The sequence below is a fragment of the Lacerta agilis genome, chromosome 4 (assembly GCF_009819535.1).
Source record: "Lacerta agilis isolate rLacAgi1 chromosome 4, rLacAgi1.pri, whole genome shotgun sequence".
Lineage (NCBI taxonomy): Eukaryota > Metazoa > Chordata > Lepidosauria > Squamata > Lacertidae > Lacerta > Lacerta agilis.
This window is the reverse complement of record NC_046315.1, coordinates 79,803,615-79,821,104: the sequence shown is the minus strand read 5'-3', so window position 1 is coordinate 79,821,104 and position 17,490 is coordinate 79,803,615. Positions and strand designations below refer to the sequence as shown.

General features: G+C 43.0%; 1 protein-coding gene across 1 annotated transcript; it reads left to right on the top strand.

Moving 5' to 3' along the window:
- Positions 1-1,249: 1,249 nt before the first annotated feature.
- LOC117046049 (protein-lysine methyltransferase METTL21E-like) lies at positions 1,250-11,810 on the top strand. Its single transcript, XM_033147778.1, has 5 exons — positions 1,250-1,469; positions 3,301-3,386; positions 8,240-8,397; positions 8,740-8,857; positions 11,008-11,810. Exons 2-5 carry the CDS (start codon positions 3,314-3,316, stop codon positions 11,442-11,444), a joined length of 786 nt encoding a protein of 261 aa, XP_033003669.1. The 5' UTR covers positions 1,250-1,469; positions 3,301-3,313; the 3' UTR covers positions 11,445-11,810.
- The last annotated feature ends 5,680 nt before the right edge of the window (positions 11,811-17,490 follow it).

Below are 17,490 nucleotides of genomic sequence, written 5' to 3'. Positions count from 1 at the left end.
GGAAAAGACCTTGCTAGGCCACTGTTGTGCCCTGGGATGTGGGAGCAGTAACAAAGGCTCCTAAGCACTGCTGCTCACCAGCACTGTGGGGCAGGCAGCGAGTAGGACTTAAAAGGCGCGTGAAGGAAGAGACAGGGTGGAGCAGCTAGTGCCCTGCATTCCTTCCCTGTCAATATGAAACCCATAGTATTTAAAGAGCAGTCTGAATTTTCCACTGCGAGCCTGATTTCCTGATTTGCACGGCACACGTACGTGACAGTGAGACAAATGATGATTCAGCAATCTGTTTTGCCTGTTTCTCTGTGGTTCCATAGGCTCTTGGCTTTCTTTTTAAAAGCAGCACAGATGCATCAATTCATTTATACAGTCATAATTTGCCTTATTAAAAGAAGTACATTAAAAAAAACAACAACCACTTGCCAAACTGCACAACCAGATTCCCCATACCTGTTCAAACTGAGCAATCATCCTAATTTGTTTGCAGGGATGTTAGATGAAGTTGCACCAGGCTAGGGTTATATTATATAAAGGTAAAAAGGTAAAGGACCCCTGGACAGTTACGTCCAGTCAAAGGCAACTGTGGGGCTGCGGCGCTCATCTCACTTTCAGGCTGAGGGAGCTGGCATTTGTCCACAGGCAGCTTTCTGGGTAATGTGGCCAGCATGACTAAACCGCTTCTGGCACAACGAAACACCGTGACAGAAACCAGAGCACACGGAAATGCCATTTACCTTCACGCCACAGCGGTACCTATTTATCTATTTGTACTGGCGTGCTTTCAAACTGCTAGGTTGGCAGGAGCTGGGACACAGCAACAGGAGCTCACTCCATCGCAGGGATTCGAACCGTCAACCTTCCATTTGGCAAGCCTAAGAGGCTCAGTGGTTTAGACTACAGCGCCACCCGTGTCCCACATATCACCCCCCCCCCCCGCAGTGTGTTTTCCTGTCAGGTTTGTTGTCCAAGAGTGCTGGCCGTGTATGCTTGGAAACAGCAGGAGCCTAGAACTGCCCTGAATTGTGCTGCAAAGTTGCTGAACTAGTTTTCCACAGGTCTCCTTAAGGGAAAGGCACATAAACAGTGCAAACAGGTTTGGTAATAAGAAAGTCACTCTATTTTGGTTGTGTGTGTGAGCACATGCATTCACTCACTACTTTGCAGCTGGGCAGTGATGAGTGCAGCTTGTATAACTTCTAGGAAATATTTCCCCCCTTTCTTATGCAAGTGTTCCGAAGAGTTTTCCCCAATGAAACTCAAGGGGTGTGCCCACTTCGTTAATGGTTGCAGCTGTCATGATTTATAAATTCTTCCCTGGGAAGTGCTGCTGGCAAGTTACGTTTCAGACTTTCCTGCTTTTCTCTATAGCGCTATTTACAGACTGACCAGTGTTGGGGGAGAGATTCTGCAGGTGTGAATTTTTGGCCTTCACTTTCTGTGGAAACCTGGAACAATAAAATAAAATAACCTAGGTATGTTGCTTAGTGCATTGCAATAATAATTGTTGTTGTTGTTTTTTTTTAAAAAAAATTAAAGGCACAGTTTTGATGTAGCTTGTGTTTAGATATGTAGTTGTTTTTCATCTGAAATATATCACAGTCAAAAGAGATCCATATCTAATCAGCAGGGTGCCAAGTTAACATTTCTGAGCCCTGTAGGTTGTTCCAGATTACGGATAATAATGTCCTATGGGGGGGGGGTGACCTTTAGAATAACATTTTGTGCAAAGGCTTTGAAAGGTAATGCTTGATCAAGAGTGTCTGTCTAAACAATACTGTCAGTCAAAGCACAGCAAGGTTTGGGGGTAATTTTTCTCGCGGCTTCTCTTCAAAACAAAGGTGCAGGTCCTGTGCACACTGACCTGGGAGTAAGCCCCACTGAACAGAGTGAAACTTACTTCTGAGTAACCATGCATAGGATTGCACCATACAAATCACAAACAGCTATGCTCATATTCTTCTGTATACAGTGCAATCCTATTCAGGTCTCGTCGAATTCAGTGGGGCTTAGTCTCAGGTAAATGGATAGAGGCTTGTCGCCTATTTTATTTCTTTCGGGTTGATTGTGTGAGAAACTCTCAAAACAATTATTTCCCCCTTCCAGGGCAATTAAAGTGGGCTGGAAGGAAATATGTGTATGTGTTAAAACCTGGGAGTGGGGGAAATATTGTCCCTAACATTCCTTCACAAGGATGATTGTGCAGCACTTTCTCCCAAGACTCCTTACAACACTCTGAAAATTTATTCTGTGCTGTGTGTGTGTGTGTGTGTGTGTGTGTGTGTCTGTGTGTGTGTTTAAAAAAAACCTTTCTTAGTTGTTTTTGTTATATTTTGCATATAACCTTGATATAACTTGTCAACCTGGATAGCTCAATTGCTTAGAGTGTGGAGCTACCAGTAATAACTCCAAGGTTGCAGGTTGGACCAGATGATGCTATGATCTATATCTATTTATATATCTATAATCTATGGAAGGCTGTTGTTGTTGTTGCTATTAATCTACAGATTCACTTTGTTCATTCTGCTGTAGGGACTAAATGTCCTTGCTATGGCTTTGGTGCACACTTGAACCAGATCTTCCAAATACTTTACGCACGACCATTACTTGCATAGTCTAACACAGTGGCATAGTGTGGCGGGGGAGGGGGGAGGGGAGGGTGTCACAGAGGCGGCTGCCCCAGACGCAAAATTGTTAGCGGCACAAAATCTCAACACCCAGTGCTGGCTCAATACAGCTGTGCATTTCTGTTGCTGGGATCCTTTAAAAACGACTTCTCCATATAAACCAGGAAGTGACCTCTCCAGACAACGGAACAAGTCTTCTTTTCTTATCTCTGTGGCTGCAATCTACTGGGTGATGCGGATGCTGTTAGGCAGTGGAATGTACATGCATACTCTGTCCGTTTCCCTCCCTCTCACCCACCCCCTCTTCACAGCCCTAGGCTCTGGCAACCTGTGGTATGCCATTGGCCTAACAATAACCAGCATGGTTGATTTATTGTTGGTTATACTGCCATAAGCATAAGGCCTCTTATTGTCAGGATAGCCAACACGGTGTCCTCCATATATTGTTGGATGGCAACTCCCATCATCCCTGATCCCTGGCCATGCTAGCTGGGGCTGATGAAAATTGTAGACCAAAACATCTGCAGGGTACCACATTGTCTACTCCTGACATGTATGCATTTGAAGCCAAATGCATGACAAATGAGAGAAAATGCCATGCGTTCCAATTCGTTACTAAAGCTGTGCTTGGCTGTTTTTTTTGGTTTTTTTTTAAATAGTTCTTCCTTTGTATTTCTAGGCCATTGTATGAAATGGAATCCCATTCATTGCAGCCCAAGCATCTTGGATCAGATGAAAAATCCAGAAAACCAGACAACAAAAACGGTAAATATTTGCTGGCAGGTGATGCATGAGCCGCTGCTTTGTACCTTTGCTACACCTGCGGTCTATCACGTCTCTAAGCTCATGTCATAGCTGCCGACCTTTTCCCCCTTTTTTTGCGGGAAATTCCCTTATTATAGCATTGGGAAACAGCAGGGAGGGTTGACAGCTATGCTATAGACTATAGTACTGATAGGGGAATTTCCCGCAAAAAAAAGGGAAGGTTGACAGCTATGGCTCATGTCCAATCAGTATTTCCAAGCTGCCTTCAAGGGAAGCCCCACATAAAGTTAAGAACAGTAATCTAGTTGGGAGGCTACCAGAACATGGGTTACTGTGCAAGGCTCTGATCAAGTATACATTAGGTGTATATTTAAAATACAATAGCTGCACACCTAAAATGCTTAACAGGTATGCAGCCCTTGAAATTTTCCATTTTTGGTGTGTGTGTGTGTGTGTGTGTGTGTGTGTGTGAGAGAGTGAGAGTGAGAGAGAGAGAGAGAGAGAGAGAGAGAGAGAGAGAGAGAGAGAGAGAGAGTTTGAGTGAGAGAGAGTTTATATAGGATTATGATGATCCACGCATGGCTATTGTAAAGACTCATCAACTTTTGCCAGGGAGCACTAAAATACTTACCGGTACTTATCACTTGTAATTACACAATGAACCTGCTGCCTTCAGGTTCTTGTTGCTTCCCTTCAACTTCTCAGAGCCTCCCAATGACACACATTCTCCTTAAGGAAGCGGGCACTTTAAAAACAAATAAATCGCAAACCTATTTCGGGCCTGGAATAAAGCTACAAAGGGGCAGAGGGAAGAATGTGCAATGGGGAACTACTGCAGACTCCTGTAAAAAAAAAATCACTAATAACTCGTGCTGTGAGTTGTAAAACAAAGAAAGATATACGTGTAAGTCCACAGGAACAATTCCAAAACCCACATTAGGGCAATGTTTTTATTGGGCCAACTGGAATCTTACAAAAGAGTGTGGTAGCTTTTGAGGTCTCCAGAACTTGGATGAGGACATCAGACTCGATGGTGAACATACCTGTAAGTGGCAGTGGGGGAGAGAGTAGGAATTTTGGCTGATTCTGAAGACATGGTGGAGTTTGCATTTCCTTGTAGTCTTCAGATAGTAGGTAGGCAGCAGACATTCACAAATGAAGCTCTAGTCCATTAGGTGAGTTGCAGGTTTTTGGCTGTTGGGAAGAATCAGCAGGGAATAATTGACCCCTATTTGGGAGGGGGGGGGGATATAAAATCCAGCTGTTACCTAAACCAGTCTCTACTTGAAATCTTGCACACTATTTTTTGGAACATTTTGGTTTGCCCTAAGAAAGAAATCGCTCAAACGTGGATTTTGGAATTTGTACAATAGAGTTGTAGAGAACCCTCAAACTGAAACATTGACAGGTATTTTTATGTGACCCGTGAGAGAAAACCTCTTTGCAAAGAATCAGCTCAGATCCCTGGCACATTAGGGTCTTGGCAGGACATCGTTTCTCTTGATCCTTTTTAAAGAAATGTGATCTGGTAATCCAGTCTTTCGCCCTCAACTTCAAAGAGAAGCTCTTCCGTGTAGAAATTCTGGCCATTTCACATCTTCATTAGGAATGCAGCTTTCCAGGTGCATTTGCAGAAGTGATTCGCTGTTGATTAGGAAACCCTACATAGGCAAGGAGCAAGAGCCACCCTGAAGGATTATCGATTTAGTGTGAACTCAGCATTTCACGTGTTTTGATTTCCTTAAAATAGAAGCAAGAAAGAGTAGAAGGGGGACCTTTAGCATATTCTCCAAATCTGCCAGGGTGAGCAGATTAACCAAGAGAGCAAGTCAATTTATGGGGCCAATAGGTTGGAATGGAATAAGCGCAACCGTTAACACCCTGATCTGTTAGATGGTTTAGTGTTGCATATATATAACCATGTGTTCCTAGGCTGTATCTATGACTTGACAAAGTCCTGAATTGACCTCTTAGAAAGCAGAGGACTTGAACCCACTTGATCTTACACTACTCACAAACTGTAGTTTGTTAAGGATGCAATTCTCAGCACCCTTAATAAGCCACAGCTCCCAGAATTCTGCGAGGGAAGGCGTGACAATCTAAAGTTGTATCATAGTGCCTTTGAGTTATTTCATTGAAAGGCACAATAATGGGGCTGCTTTGTTGAGGCTGTTGCTGTCTGCCCCCCCCCCTCTCCAGGTTTGGGCTACGTAATCGCACACATGGCTAGACTCAAAACAGTATAAATATACAGTATATATTATGATACTGATACTGGACCTGGGAAAGAAAGCTATTGCCCCAAACAGGGCACATAGAAGCTCCAGGGGTTATTTTTATTTGGTATGGGGAAAGACTTAACTCTCTCCCTCCCTCCCATAGTGCTACAGTCCAGATCTCTTTTCCGTTGGAAATTTTCTTTTTAACGTTGTGCAAACATTTTCAGCATTAAAACACACACACAAATACACAGGAAATCCTGTTCTGCGGGTCTTCCATGTTGCTTCTAGGTTTGGCCCTTGATGAACGTTTATGAACGTTTATGAATGTGTCCATCCCTGCCTGCTTTCACCACTGCCTCTGTCAAGACAAGAGTTTGTCATTTTTGTGTGGGAGAAAGCATGCGCTATCTGAGGGCCCAACCCTCTCAGGGCATATGCTGCTGCATCTCCATGCTGCCACAGTATAGGGTTTCCATAAAAGTGCCAGCTGGAGTTGCTTGGCAGCATTTCAGAGCAGATTCCTTGTCCCGAAGCCCCATCCATCTTGACCTCCCCTGGCCCCTTACAGTTTGAGATAAACTCACCACGTTAGCACTTTACTTTGAGAATGGACAGCATGATGTCAAAACAAAATAGAAAATTCTTTCCAGTAGCACCTTAGAGACCAACTGAGTCTTGGTATGAGCTTTCGTGTGCATGCACACTTCTTCAGATACACTGAAACAGAAGTCACCAAATCCTTAAATATAGTGAGGGAGTGCATGCACACGAAAGCTCATACCAAGAACAAACTCAGTTGGTCTCTAAGGTGCTACTGGAAAGAATTTTCTATTTTGTTTCGACTATGGCAGACCAACACGGCTACCCACCTGTAACTGGAAGCATGATGTCAGGGCACTGAAGAGTGGTGGCTAGATACTGAGGATTGGGGACCATGACAAGGCGGGTTGGAGACTTGGAAGAAGGGATCCATGAACCCTAAGGAACCTATAACAGCCGGGAGATGAGAGTCAGAGGCAGGAGAAGCTGCAAGGCTGGAGAGTGGAGAACAAGTGCAGGAGGGAGGGAGAGAGAGAATTCTCTTGTTCCACTGCTTCCCAGGACCAGAAGAGGATGGAAGAGGGAGGAGAAGAGGGTTTCATGCAGGCGGAGTCTTCAACTGCTTGCACGCAGTTCGGATAGGGGAGATACATAAGCCAAGATCAAGGCCTTTCTGTGTTGTCAACTGCCTCCTCATTGCAAGGCCAAGCAGGAACCAAGGAACTGTGGTTTAGGCTGGAAGAGAACCTGCGAGCCTGTAGGATGTGGCTTCCTTTAGCCTCCGAGCGATTTTATATATGAACCTAAGACGAGCCTCCAGCAGTGGAGGTAGAACTTACTGAGTGTATCTAGTAGCCATTGATAGTCTAGTTCTCCACAAATTGGGCTAATCCTCTTCTGAAGACATCCAAGTTGGAGGCTACCACTGCCTCCTTTGAGAGCGAGTCCCATAGCATGGCAGGAACGCTATAACTTCCTTTTCTTTTAAATATATTTTTTATTAAAGATTTACTAGTTTACAAAAAATACACGCGTTGTCTCTTTTTTCAAGTTGTGTTTTCTACAGATCAGTTTCATGTGTTGTGAGACATTAGTGTTACATACAGTGTTAGGTTAGGAAGAAAAGAGGGGGAATGTACACACAGGAAATACAAGACAAACTAGGGGATGCCCTGGCTAACACACCACCAATTACAAGCCCTCCTAAACAACTCAGTACCCTGTTTCTCCTAAAATAAGACGTAGCCATAAAATAAGCCATAGCAGGATTTCTATGCATTTGCGAAATATACGCCGTTCCCCAAAAATAAGCCATACCCCAAAAATAAGCCATAGTGACGTGGTACCTCCCATTAAAACAGCCTGGAGAGGTGTGGCTATGCAGCGTACCCATGCGACGCGGTTAAAATAAGACATCCCCTGAAAATAAGCCATACTGTGTTTTGTTGAGCGAAAAAAAATATAAGACGGTGTCTTATTTTAGGAGAAACACGGTAGTAAAATCAGCAGCAACTACGTCCTTGACAACCTTTGAAAAAACCTCCTCCAAACAACAAAGGGACCCGGCAAAGGGATGGTATCCACAATATACAAAATACTGCTCCAAAATCCCACAACCCCCCTTGACGTGATAAAAAAAGAATGGGAGGACAACAAAGGCTGTGAGATTAACCCCACCCAATGGACTAGAATGTGGTCTAAACCTCCCTTTAAATCCGTATCAGCGAAAAGGAAAGAACTCAGTCTGAAACTCACTTACAGATTATACCTAACACTCTAACTTTTCTGACCGACTTCTATGTCTCATTGGTGCTGAGTAAAGGTGGGATTCTGTTCTGTTATTATGGCTTTATAAATAGCAAGTGTGATGGATGGCAGCTCCCCGTGGCCACATATATCACACTAAACAATTATTGTCAGGGACTTTTTGTGGGCAGGGACATAACTCAGATGGCTTCATGCTCAAGAGGGCAGCCTGGCCATATAGAGGTTAGTGGCTTTTGCGATTAGGTCACTGCACTATCTTTAGCTGAGCTGGGCTACCTCTCATTGTTGTTATGACACATGACCTTTCCATTGTTTTATTTCTAGGACCAAACGGAGATGAACAGATAGTCGCAGAGATCATGGGAAGGTGTTTCTCCCCTTCGCTGATAACCACCCAAGCCTGGGAAGGGTTCCATTTTGTTGGCCACAAGATAAAGATCACGGAATCCACCGACTGCTATGGAGCTGTCGTCTGGCCTTCGGTACTGCAGGCAAACAAGACTGTTGGCTCTGATACGTGAAGCAGAGCACCACACGGGGCTCTGTGTGAAACGTACAGGGTGGTTGTTTAAAGCCTGGGGAAATTAAAATTCTGTGAAGATGAGGTTCTAAATACAGACAGTCGAAGCATTTGGGGATTAGAATTGCTGCCCAAAAGGAGCAATTCACTGCAAGATCAACAAGCTCTATCATCCACACAAGGAAAGCCTTGCTGCTATTAATAATAATAATCAAGGCATATGCATTTATTTGTTTGTTTATTTACAATGCTATTTCCCCTGTCAATCTGCTCTTGTCCTGTTTTTGTTTTTCCCCATCCACAGGCTCTCGTTATCTGCCACTTTTTGGAAACCAACATGAAATCTTATAACCTGACTGACAAAAATGTCATTGAAATCGGAGCTGGGACAGGCCTGGTCTCGATAGTTGCCAGTTTCCTTGGTGAGTATGGGTAGTGTCCTCTGGATCAGAAAGTGGTATTCCAAGGTGTGTGTGGGATTTCAGTGCACCTGTGAGCAAGGAGCAGCATGTCAGCTCAAAAACAAAAGTAGCAACAGAGACAAGGGCTCATTATCTTTTAAACACAGGTTGCTCTCCCCCCCCCCCCATAGAAATGTGGTTTTGCAGGAAGAGGGCATGGTAGATAGACCATGTGAGGATGGATTGAGACACTAGGAGAGGAAATATTGTTTAGTTATTACCCTTCCTTGCCCATGTGAGTGAGATCAGCAGAGTACCATCCATTGTGGCCAGAACTTGGAAGAGAAGGTTGATTTAACCTTCTAGAAACAATAATCCAGGATTCTTTAAGGCTGACTGGATTTTTCTTGGTATTACCCATTTTCTCCGCCTTGAAAACAGCAATCACATTGTTTTGTGAAGAAATAAAAGTAGCATTTACTTACATATTCTAGATCTTGAATTAGCAAAGCAAAGGCAGGTTTATAACTACTATCTAAGTTACAAAAGTACAAAATGTAAGTTCAGAAATGGTGTTTGAGCTGCACATATGGTCAGCTTGGAGGCATGATGAAGAAAGAGAAAGATGCCTTGGCAGGAAGGAAGCTTGTAGTATTTCAGCTTCCTGCCAAGGTAGACGAAGGAAGTGATCTCACAGAGTTCTTTCTCTCTAGCAAATTTTCCAGGGAAGCTCTGTGAGCCTCAGCCCTTTCATGTGCCTATCTGGCAAAGTGGGCTCTCACTTGTGGGGTGCCTCAGGGTTCTGTCCTCTCCCCCATGCTTTTTAACATCTATATGCAGCCACTGGGAGAGATCACCAGGGGGTTTGGGCTGGATGTTCATCAGTATGCGGATGATACCCAGCTCTACCTCTCTTTTAAATCACAACCAGTGAAGGCAGTGAAGGTCTTGTGTGAGTGCCTGGAGGCGGTTGGAGGATGGATGGCGGCTAACAGATTGAGGTTGAATCCTGACAAGACAGAAGTATTGTTTTGGGGGGACAGGAGGCGGGCAGGTGTGGAGGACTCCCTGGTCCTGAATGGGGTAACTGTGCCCCTAAAGGAGCAGGTGCGCAGCCTGGGAGTCATTCTGGATTCACAGCTGTCCATGGAGGCGCAGGTTAATTCTGTGTCCAGGGCAGCTGTCTACCAGCTCCATCTGGTATGCAGGCTGAGACCCTACCTGCCCGTGGACTGTCTCGCCAGAGTGGTGCATACTCTAGTTATGTCTCGCTTGGATTACTGCAATGCACTCTATGTGACCCAAAAACTACAACTAATCCAGAATGTGGCAGCTAGACTGGTCACTGGGAGCAGCCGCCAAGACCACCTAACACTGGTCTTGAAAGACCTACATTGGCTCCCAGTACGTTTCTGAGCACAATTCAAAGTGTTGGTGCTAACCTTTAAAGCCCTAAACAGCCTCGGTCCAGTATACCTGAAGGAGCATCTCCACCCCCATCATTCTGCCTAGACACTGAGGTCCAGTGCTGAGGGCCTTCTGGCGGTTCCCTCGCTGCGAGAAGCCAAGTTACAGGGAACCAGGCAGAGGGCCTTCTCGGTAGTGGCACCCGCCCTGTGGAACACCCTCCCACCAGATGTCAAAGAGAAAACCAACTACCAGACTTTTAGGAGACATCTGAAAGCAGCCCTGTTTAGGGAAGCTTTTAATGTTTAATAGATGATTGTATTTTAACATTCTTTTGGAAGCCGCCCAGAGTGGCTGGGGAAACCCAGCCAGATGGGCGGGGTATAAAAAAAATATATTATTATTATTATTATTATTATTATTATTATTATTATTATTATTTGTGAATTGTTGGTTTGGCGGCAGTAATGACCCACAGACCAAAGGGTTGTAACTCAGAGATAGAGTGTTTGCTTTCTGTTCCGAAGGTCCCAGATTCAATCCCTGGCATCTCCACACAGGGCTGGGCGAGGCTTCCTGTCTGAAATTCAGGAGAACTTTTACCAGTCAGTGTAGTAGATAGTACTGAGTTATCGAGGAACCAATGGTCTGACTTTGGTAACAGATGCCCATGTTCCTACTGTCTTTAATGATGCCAGAGAGCATTCCTGCAAAACTAGCTTAGATTTGTTAAGCATTCATCCTGTGTCCCCTTCCTGCCACAGGTGCACGTGTGGTTGCCACCGATTTGCCCGAATTGCTGGGGAACCTTCGATACAACCTTGTCAAAAACACGAAGACCAGATGCAAGCATGAACCCCAGGCAAAGGAACTGTTTTGGGGGGTTGACCTGGAGAAGAATTTCCCCAGGGCTTCGTGCCAGTTTGACTACATCCTGGCGGCCGACGTTGTTTACCACCACCCGTACTTGAACGAGCTACTCCTTACCTTCGACCACTTGTGCAAGGACAACACTGTCATCATCTGGGCCATGAGGTTCCGACTGGAGAAGGAAAACCAGTTTGTGGACAGATTCAATAAACTCTTTGACCTGGAGGTTATAGCTGATCTCCCCAGCTTAAATATAACCCTGTTTAAGGCAAAGAGAAGGCACAAAGCAAAAAGGCCTTCCCTTTTCCCATCCAGACTGCTGATTGGGTGATTGTCAATGCATGGGTCTCCTTTGTTAGCCAGGATTAGACCATTTCTCATTGGACTGCTAGGTTTGAATGTATGATACTGGTAGAGCACTCAAATGTTTGGTCCCCGGTTGCAGTCTGAAATAATACAAAAACATTAACAGATTCGCAATGGTACATGCACACCTTTGTTTGCACAGATAATGAGCCACAATACATACCTTTATAACCAATCAATGCTGGAAATGTAAAAGCGAAGTGGGCACTTTTTTTCATTTATGATGGGGCTGTAAGGTTATAAGCAGATTTTGCAATGAAGTCTATGAGAAGTTAAAGAAATTATTTAAAATTACATTCGCAAAAAAGCCAGAATCTTTTTTTATTAGGAATAATTACGGATGAGATCCCCCCCAAAATAATATAAATGTATTCTTATATGTGACAACGGCAGCCAGATTATTAATAGCGAAAAACTGGAAAGGGGAGAAAACCCCAACATTAACTGAGTGGAGAAGTAAAATATGTGAGCTGGTAGAATTGGCAAAATTAACAGCAAATATAAGAGGCCGGGCAAGGAGTGAAGAATTATATGATATTGCAGTGCTCAGGATTTGACATTTTGATAAATATGGATTGAAACGGGTGGGGGTAAGCAAGGTGAAATAAAATAGAATAGCAGTATTGGAATAAATAACACAGCAAAAGATAGGAAAGTAAAGGAAGAATTAGGGAGATCATACATAGGTGAGGGAGAGTGGGGAGGGAGGGGTAGGGGTGTAAAAAGATGGGAGAATGTATTTTTGTGATTGAATGTTTGGATGGTTTTTATTCTATTGTCTTGTATGAAATTAAAATAAATAAAGTTGTTTTTAAAATAAAATAAAAATACATACCTTTATAACTATATGCGGATACTAAAGTGCAGGGTTATTCATAATATTGTTATGAATTTGGGGGAGGGGGCAGATCCCCCATAATTCCTTGTTTAGTAAATGATAGAATTTCACTAATGTTTGGAGTATTAAGAGAAAATGTATAAAAGACAGTGTAAAAAAAACCACAGGCTGGGCTAGTTCTCCTGTTCAGGAGATTGGCTGACAGAGGTACCAACAAAGACAGGCGATGGCAGAGTTCATACCATGACGAACGGTGACACGTTTAGTGTCAGACAAGAAATGGGGTGGCGTCCCTCCCCCAGCTGGGTGTTGTTAGCAAAAGACAATAGCAGAATTGGGAGGGGGAAGTTTACAGCTTGGCTGGCTTCTGTTCTGGACCCAATCTTCCTGAAGCTACGATGAGATCAACAAGAGGCACTCTTGGCATGTAATGTTCTGCACTCCCTCCATGTAAACTCAGGTGTAAATAAATCCTATTTCTTAAAGATGCTACAGTCTCTGGTGTGTCTCATTCTGAAGGAACACAAACCCTGGTGAAGTGTCAAGACCCCTTGCTACCTCTTGACAGAGATTGGGAGGGGCGCACACCCCTTTAAGCAAAACAAATTACGTTAGTGGTATAGGCCAAGATTTGTGGAGGAGCACATCTTTAGTACCAAAACAAACATTTGTACAGTACTACAAAACTAACTTGTCAGGTAGGAAGTGAGGCCCAGATCCCCCCTCACATGCTAGTTTTCTATGTGCAGGGATTTTTTTTGTTTAGTTTTTTGTATCAAGGTCCATTGAATCATATGAGTGCAGTCAAGGGAAATTTGAGCAGAAAACTGGCAAACGTAATCTCTTCTAAAATCATTCTGGAGAGCAGAGGTGTAAGGCAGCTGATTTTGGTGACTGTTGCCACAAACCTCCGACAATGCCTAATTCTGCCCTAAAAAGACTCTTCCTCCACCTTCCAAGGGGTTCCACTGTCAAGCAGCTCATGCCGCCAGAAAGTTATTCCTGGTGTTTAGTCGGAACCTCCTCTCTTGTATTTTCCTCTGTTGCTTATTATTACTCATTAACAACACACTTTGTGAAATGCTCCCAGTGCCATTTTCCATAAATGGGTCTGGAGGCACCTGGAATTCTGACTTTGTAGGAACTTGACATTATCCAAGAAAAAGCAATTGAATTTGGACACGAATATTCCTTGCAGTGGACTGCAGTGCAGCAGGTGCCAAAGACAGAAAGTCTGCATTTGAGTAGCTTTGGCAGATCCATACGGACATGATAAATGTTTCACGTGGTCCAGTAACTTTCCCCAGCGTTGTTCCTTTCAAAATATTTCCTCCTCCTCCTCCTCCTCCTCCTCCTCCTCCTCCTCCTCCTCCTCCTCCTCCTCCTCCTCTTCTTCTTCTTCTTCTTCTTCTTCTTCTTCTTCTTCTTCTTCTTCTTCTTCTTCTTCTTCTTCTTCTTCCGTTTTCCACGCTTTATTAAGTTTCATACATCTTGCTGCATAGAACATGTGTTTCAGCTCAGCAGTAGAGCATCTGCTTTGTATTCACAAGACCCCAGGTTCAAGTCCCTGGCATTTCCAGGTAGGACTGCGAAGGACTCCTGTCTGAAACCCTGGAGTTCGCCACCAGTCAGTGTAGACAATACTGAGTTGGATGGACAGATTTGACTCCGTGTGACAGCGGCTCTCTATGCCCCTGTGTTTGAGGTTTCAGTGAGCAAATACAATGTTAGCATTCTGTGCTAGAAACATTTTGCTGTGCTGCCACCTAGTGGAAACCTGGGATCAAAGCAATGTAGGCCCTAATCATAAACCACATACCCCGTGAAATAATTCAAAGCAGAATTAGGTGCGGAACCCCTAGCACCGTGACTTGGCAGTACTGTACATCAGTGCAATTTACTTGTATGTCCTGTATCATGGAGCGTTGTTTTCAATTTGGAGGTGTACCAGGCAACGATCCAATCTGCTGCCATGAATGGTGTACTGAAATTTTTTACACATCACTTGGGAAGACAGGCGAACTAATGCCAGTGTACTGGAAGAAGCAAAGATAACCGGTGTCGAAGCGATGATTCTTCAACATCAACTTCGATGGACTGGTCATGTTGTTTGGATGCCTGATTATCGTCTTCCAAAGCGACTATTCTGAACTTAAAAATGGAAAGCGTAATGCTGGTTTATTTTATTTTTTATTTTTTTAAAGTTATATTTAGGCATACTTACAAACAAACAAACAGACAGACAGACAGACAGACAAAACAATAAAGTACACACACTTTAAATACATACACCACCGTAATGCTGGTTTAAAGAGGTTTAAAGACTCTCAAGGAAAATATAAAAAAAATGTAGTATAAACACTGGCAACTGGGAAACACGGGCCTGCGAGAGCTCCAATTGGAGAACAGTTTTTACCAAAGGTGTCATGGACTTTGAAGACACTTGAACTCAGGACGCAAGGGAGAAATATGCTAAGAGGAAGGCACGCTTGGCAAACCTTCACCTTGATCAACTCCTGGAAACTAATGTCCCCACTGTGGAAAGATGTGTGGATCCAGAATTGGCCTCCACAGCCACTTACAGACTCACTGTTAAGACCGTGTTCATGGAATGTTACAATCTTACTTGGCTACGAGGGATCGACAAAGAAGAAGAAGACCAAGCAATGCATGCATTTGGCTTTGTGTCATCCATTGTGCCATCACACCACTGCATGCCTCCTTTGCGAGTCTTCTCACTGTGCCCTGGAAGGACTGTACCGCTCCAGGCCACATGTCTGGGATTCACACATCCGAGTCACGTCCCCACATTGGAAATAAAATTGCAACTGCTGCAGTTAGATGGTAGATTACATTCCGGCTGCGTTGAAATGTATCGATTGCAGGGAAGTTTTCTTTAAAGTGTCTTCAGAAATAGGTTGGATGTCTTCAAACATGGAGTCTGAAGTGGTATAGCCCTTCAAGAGTCGTGCCACACGCTGCATCTCTTGGATTGAATTGGGCATTATAGGCAACAGTTATTTCAGTTTGGGAAGAGATTTATTAAGACAGTGATATGAGCGAGTAGAGAGGACAGGGAGAGTCTGCTATTCATGCTGTTTCATCCCAATTACAGGAAAGTCCTTCATCATCAGTGGAAAGGAAAAGGTGGAAAAGTCAGAAGAGCTAAAACAGCTGCAGACAAGTTGTGCTCCTACCCAACAATAGTTTAGGCATCTGTGCAGAGCTCATTTAATCAATGAGAATTTCACTGTGGATTATTAGAAAAGATAGATGAAAGAAAAGAAGCCCTTCTTTCCCCAGTAGTATATGGCTTAATAGCTGCATGAAAGATATTTCGCTCTAGTTTTAAAGTAACCTGCTTCACGAAAAAAGGAAAGTTGAATTATGCAGCCTGCATAGAGATGACAAAGACGTATGCGAAGCAACGGGAAGCAACGCTCTTCAGCTCCATTAACATCAAAAACAAAATGAAATCAAACTACCACACGCAAATACAAGTTTCCGGAGACATTTTATCACCCCCAGCCAACTTTTAATGGAGCTCAGGAGCATAAAATGTTCCCAAACGAAGCCATGGGTCTGAAGAAGGGCAATTCATGCAACTTCCCTGGATCGGGCTCAAATCCTAACCTCATTCCACTGAATTCAGCATTAGGATTTTAGCCCATGATTTGGTATGAAATGCTCCAGGGGACATTTATACTTTATATTGGTCCAAGGCAAAAAATAAAAAATAAATAAATTGGCAAACATCAATACTGTAGATCTATTCGGATATTTTATGACCCAGGTGCTTTTGTTATTGTCTAGAAAGAAAACTGGAACTGGTTATAAGTGGCTGAAATTTGCAGACATTGTCACCTGCATAGTAGCGAACAATGTCCCAAAGGACTATTTCTGTGCAAATTCTGCAAACTGTACAAGGATTTCCCCCTTCCTGGTTGGAGAAGGCTTTAAATTAAGACTTTAGTCTGAGATGCTCAAGTCGGGGTCCAGTTCCTTTTTTTTTTAAATTATAAAATTTAATTTAATTTAATTTTAAAATTTAATTTAATTTTAAAATTTAATTTAATTTAATTTTTTTTAATTAAATTTATTTTTTTTAATTATAAAATCACAAATACAACATACAAACACAATAAAAATACATCAAATACAACAACAAACTGAAGATAAAAATAAAAATTAAAAATAATAAAAACTTATACATACCAAAACACGAACACTCAGATACTTATTGCTTAATGTTTAAATCTAGTTTAAATCTTAACTAGGGGACTTCCCCCGTTCTCTCAACTGCGTTCAGTTCTAATTTACTTTAGTAACTTTGTAACTAATTTCCATCAATCATCAAGTCGGGGTCCAGTTCCAATGTATTTGTTTTACCAATTGCAAGCATTAACTGCATGTCTGTTTCACTGTTTGTCATGCAAAGTTTTTTTTGTCCTGTAGGCTTCCTGGTAGGGGTGGCTTATATGTGTTAAACAGAAAGTGCAGACAGTGTGAACGTTTCTTAGCACAGTGGCTGGAATGAGATGTTACCCTATAGATCAGTTTCATGGAGAGCAGAGGAAAAGCTTCCAAAACATGGAAGGAAGCACTATCAGGGGCGTAGCAAGGTAAATTGGTACCCGGGGGCAAAAAAATTTTTTGTCACCCCCCCCCCCGAGGCATGGGAAGGTCAGGTGGTACCCAGTGCGGAAAATTTCTTGTCAACCCCCCCCATTGATTCCCCCCCGCAAAAATGGTTTTACGTTATTTCATATTTTCTTACAAAGGAATAATAACAAGTAATAATAATAATAAACTTTTACTTATATCCCACCCTCCCCGGCCGAAGTCGGGCTCAGGGTGGCTAACATCAGGTACATAACATTGGTATAAAATCAAACAATAATTAAATTACCTTCTAAAAACATCTCAAAATCAAATTAAAGTCTAATTGGATGGCTTTCCACAGGGTTAGGGTTGTGAACAGTAAGTGCTCCACTGAACTGAAATTTCAGCCTTCATGACATAGGAAAACAGCCAAGTCAACAGCTATTTTGGTGGAGGAGGGTCAAGATATTAACCGATATGCATGAAATTTCATATATAGCTATATAATCCCTAGTATAGTAAGATAAGACCTTCGGAGCAGGCATTAAATTTTTTTTTCCAAAAAAAAGTG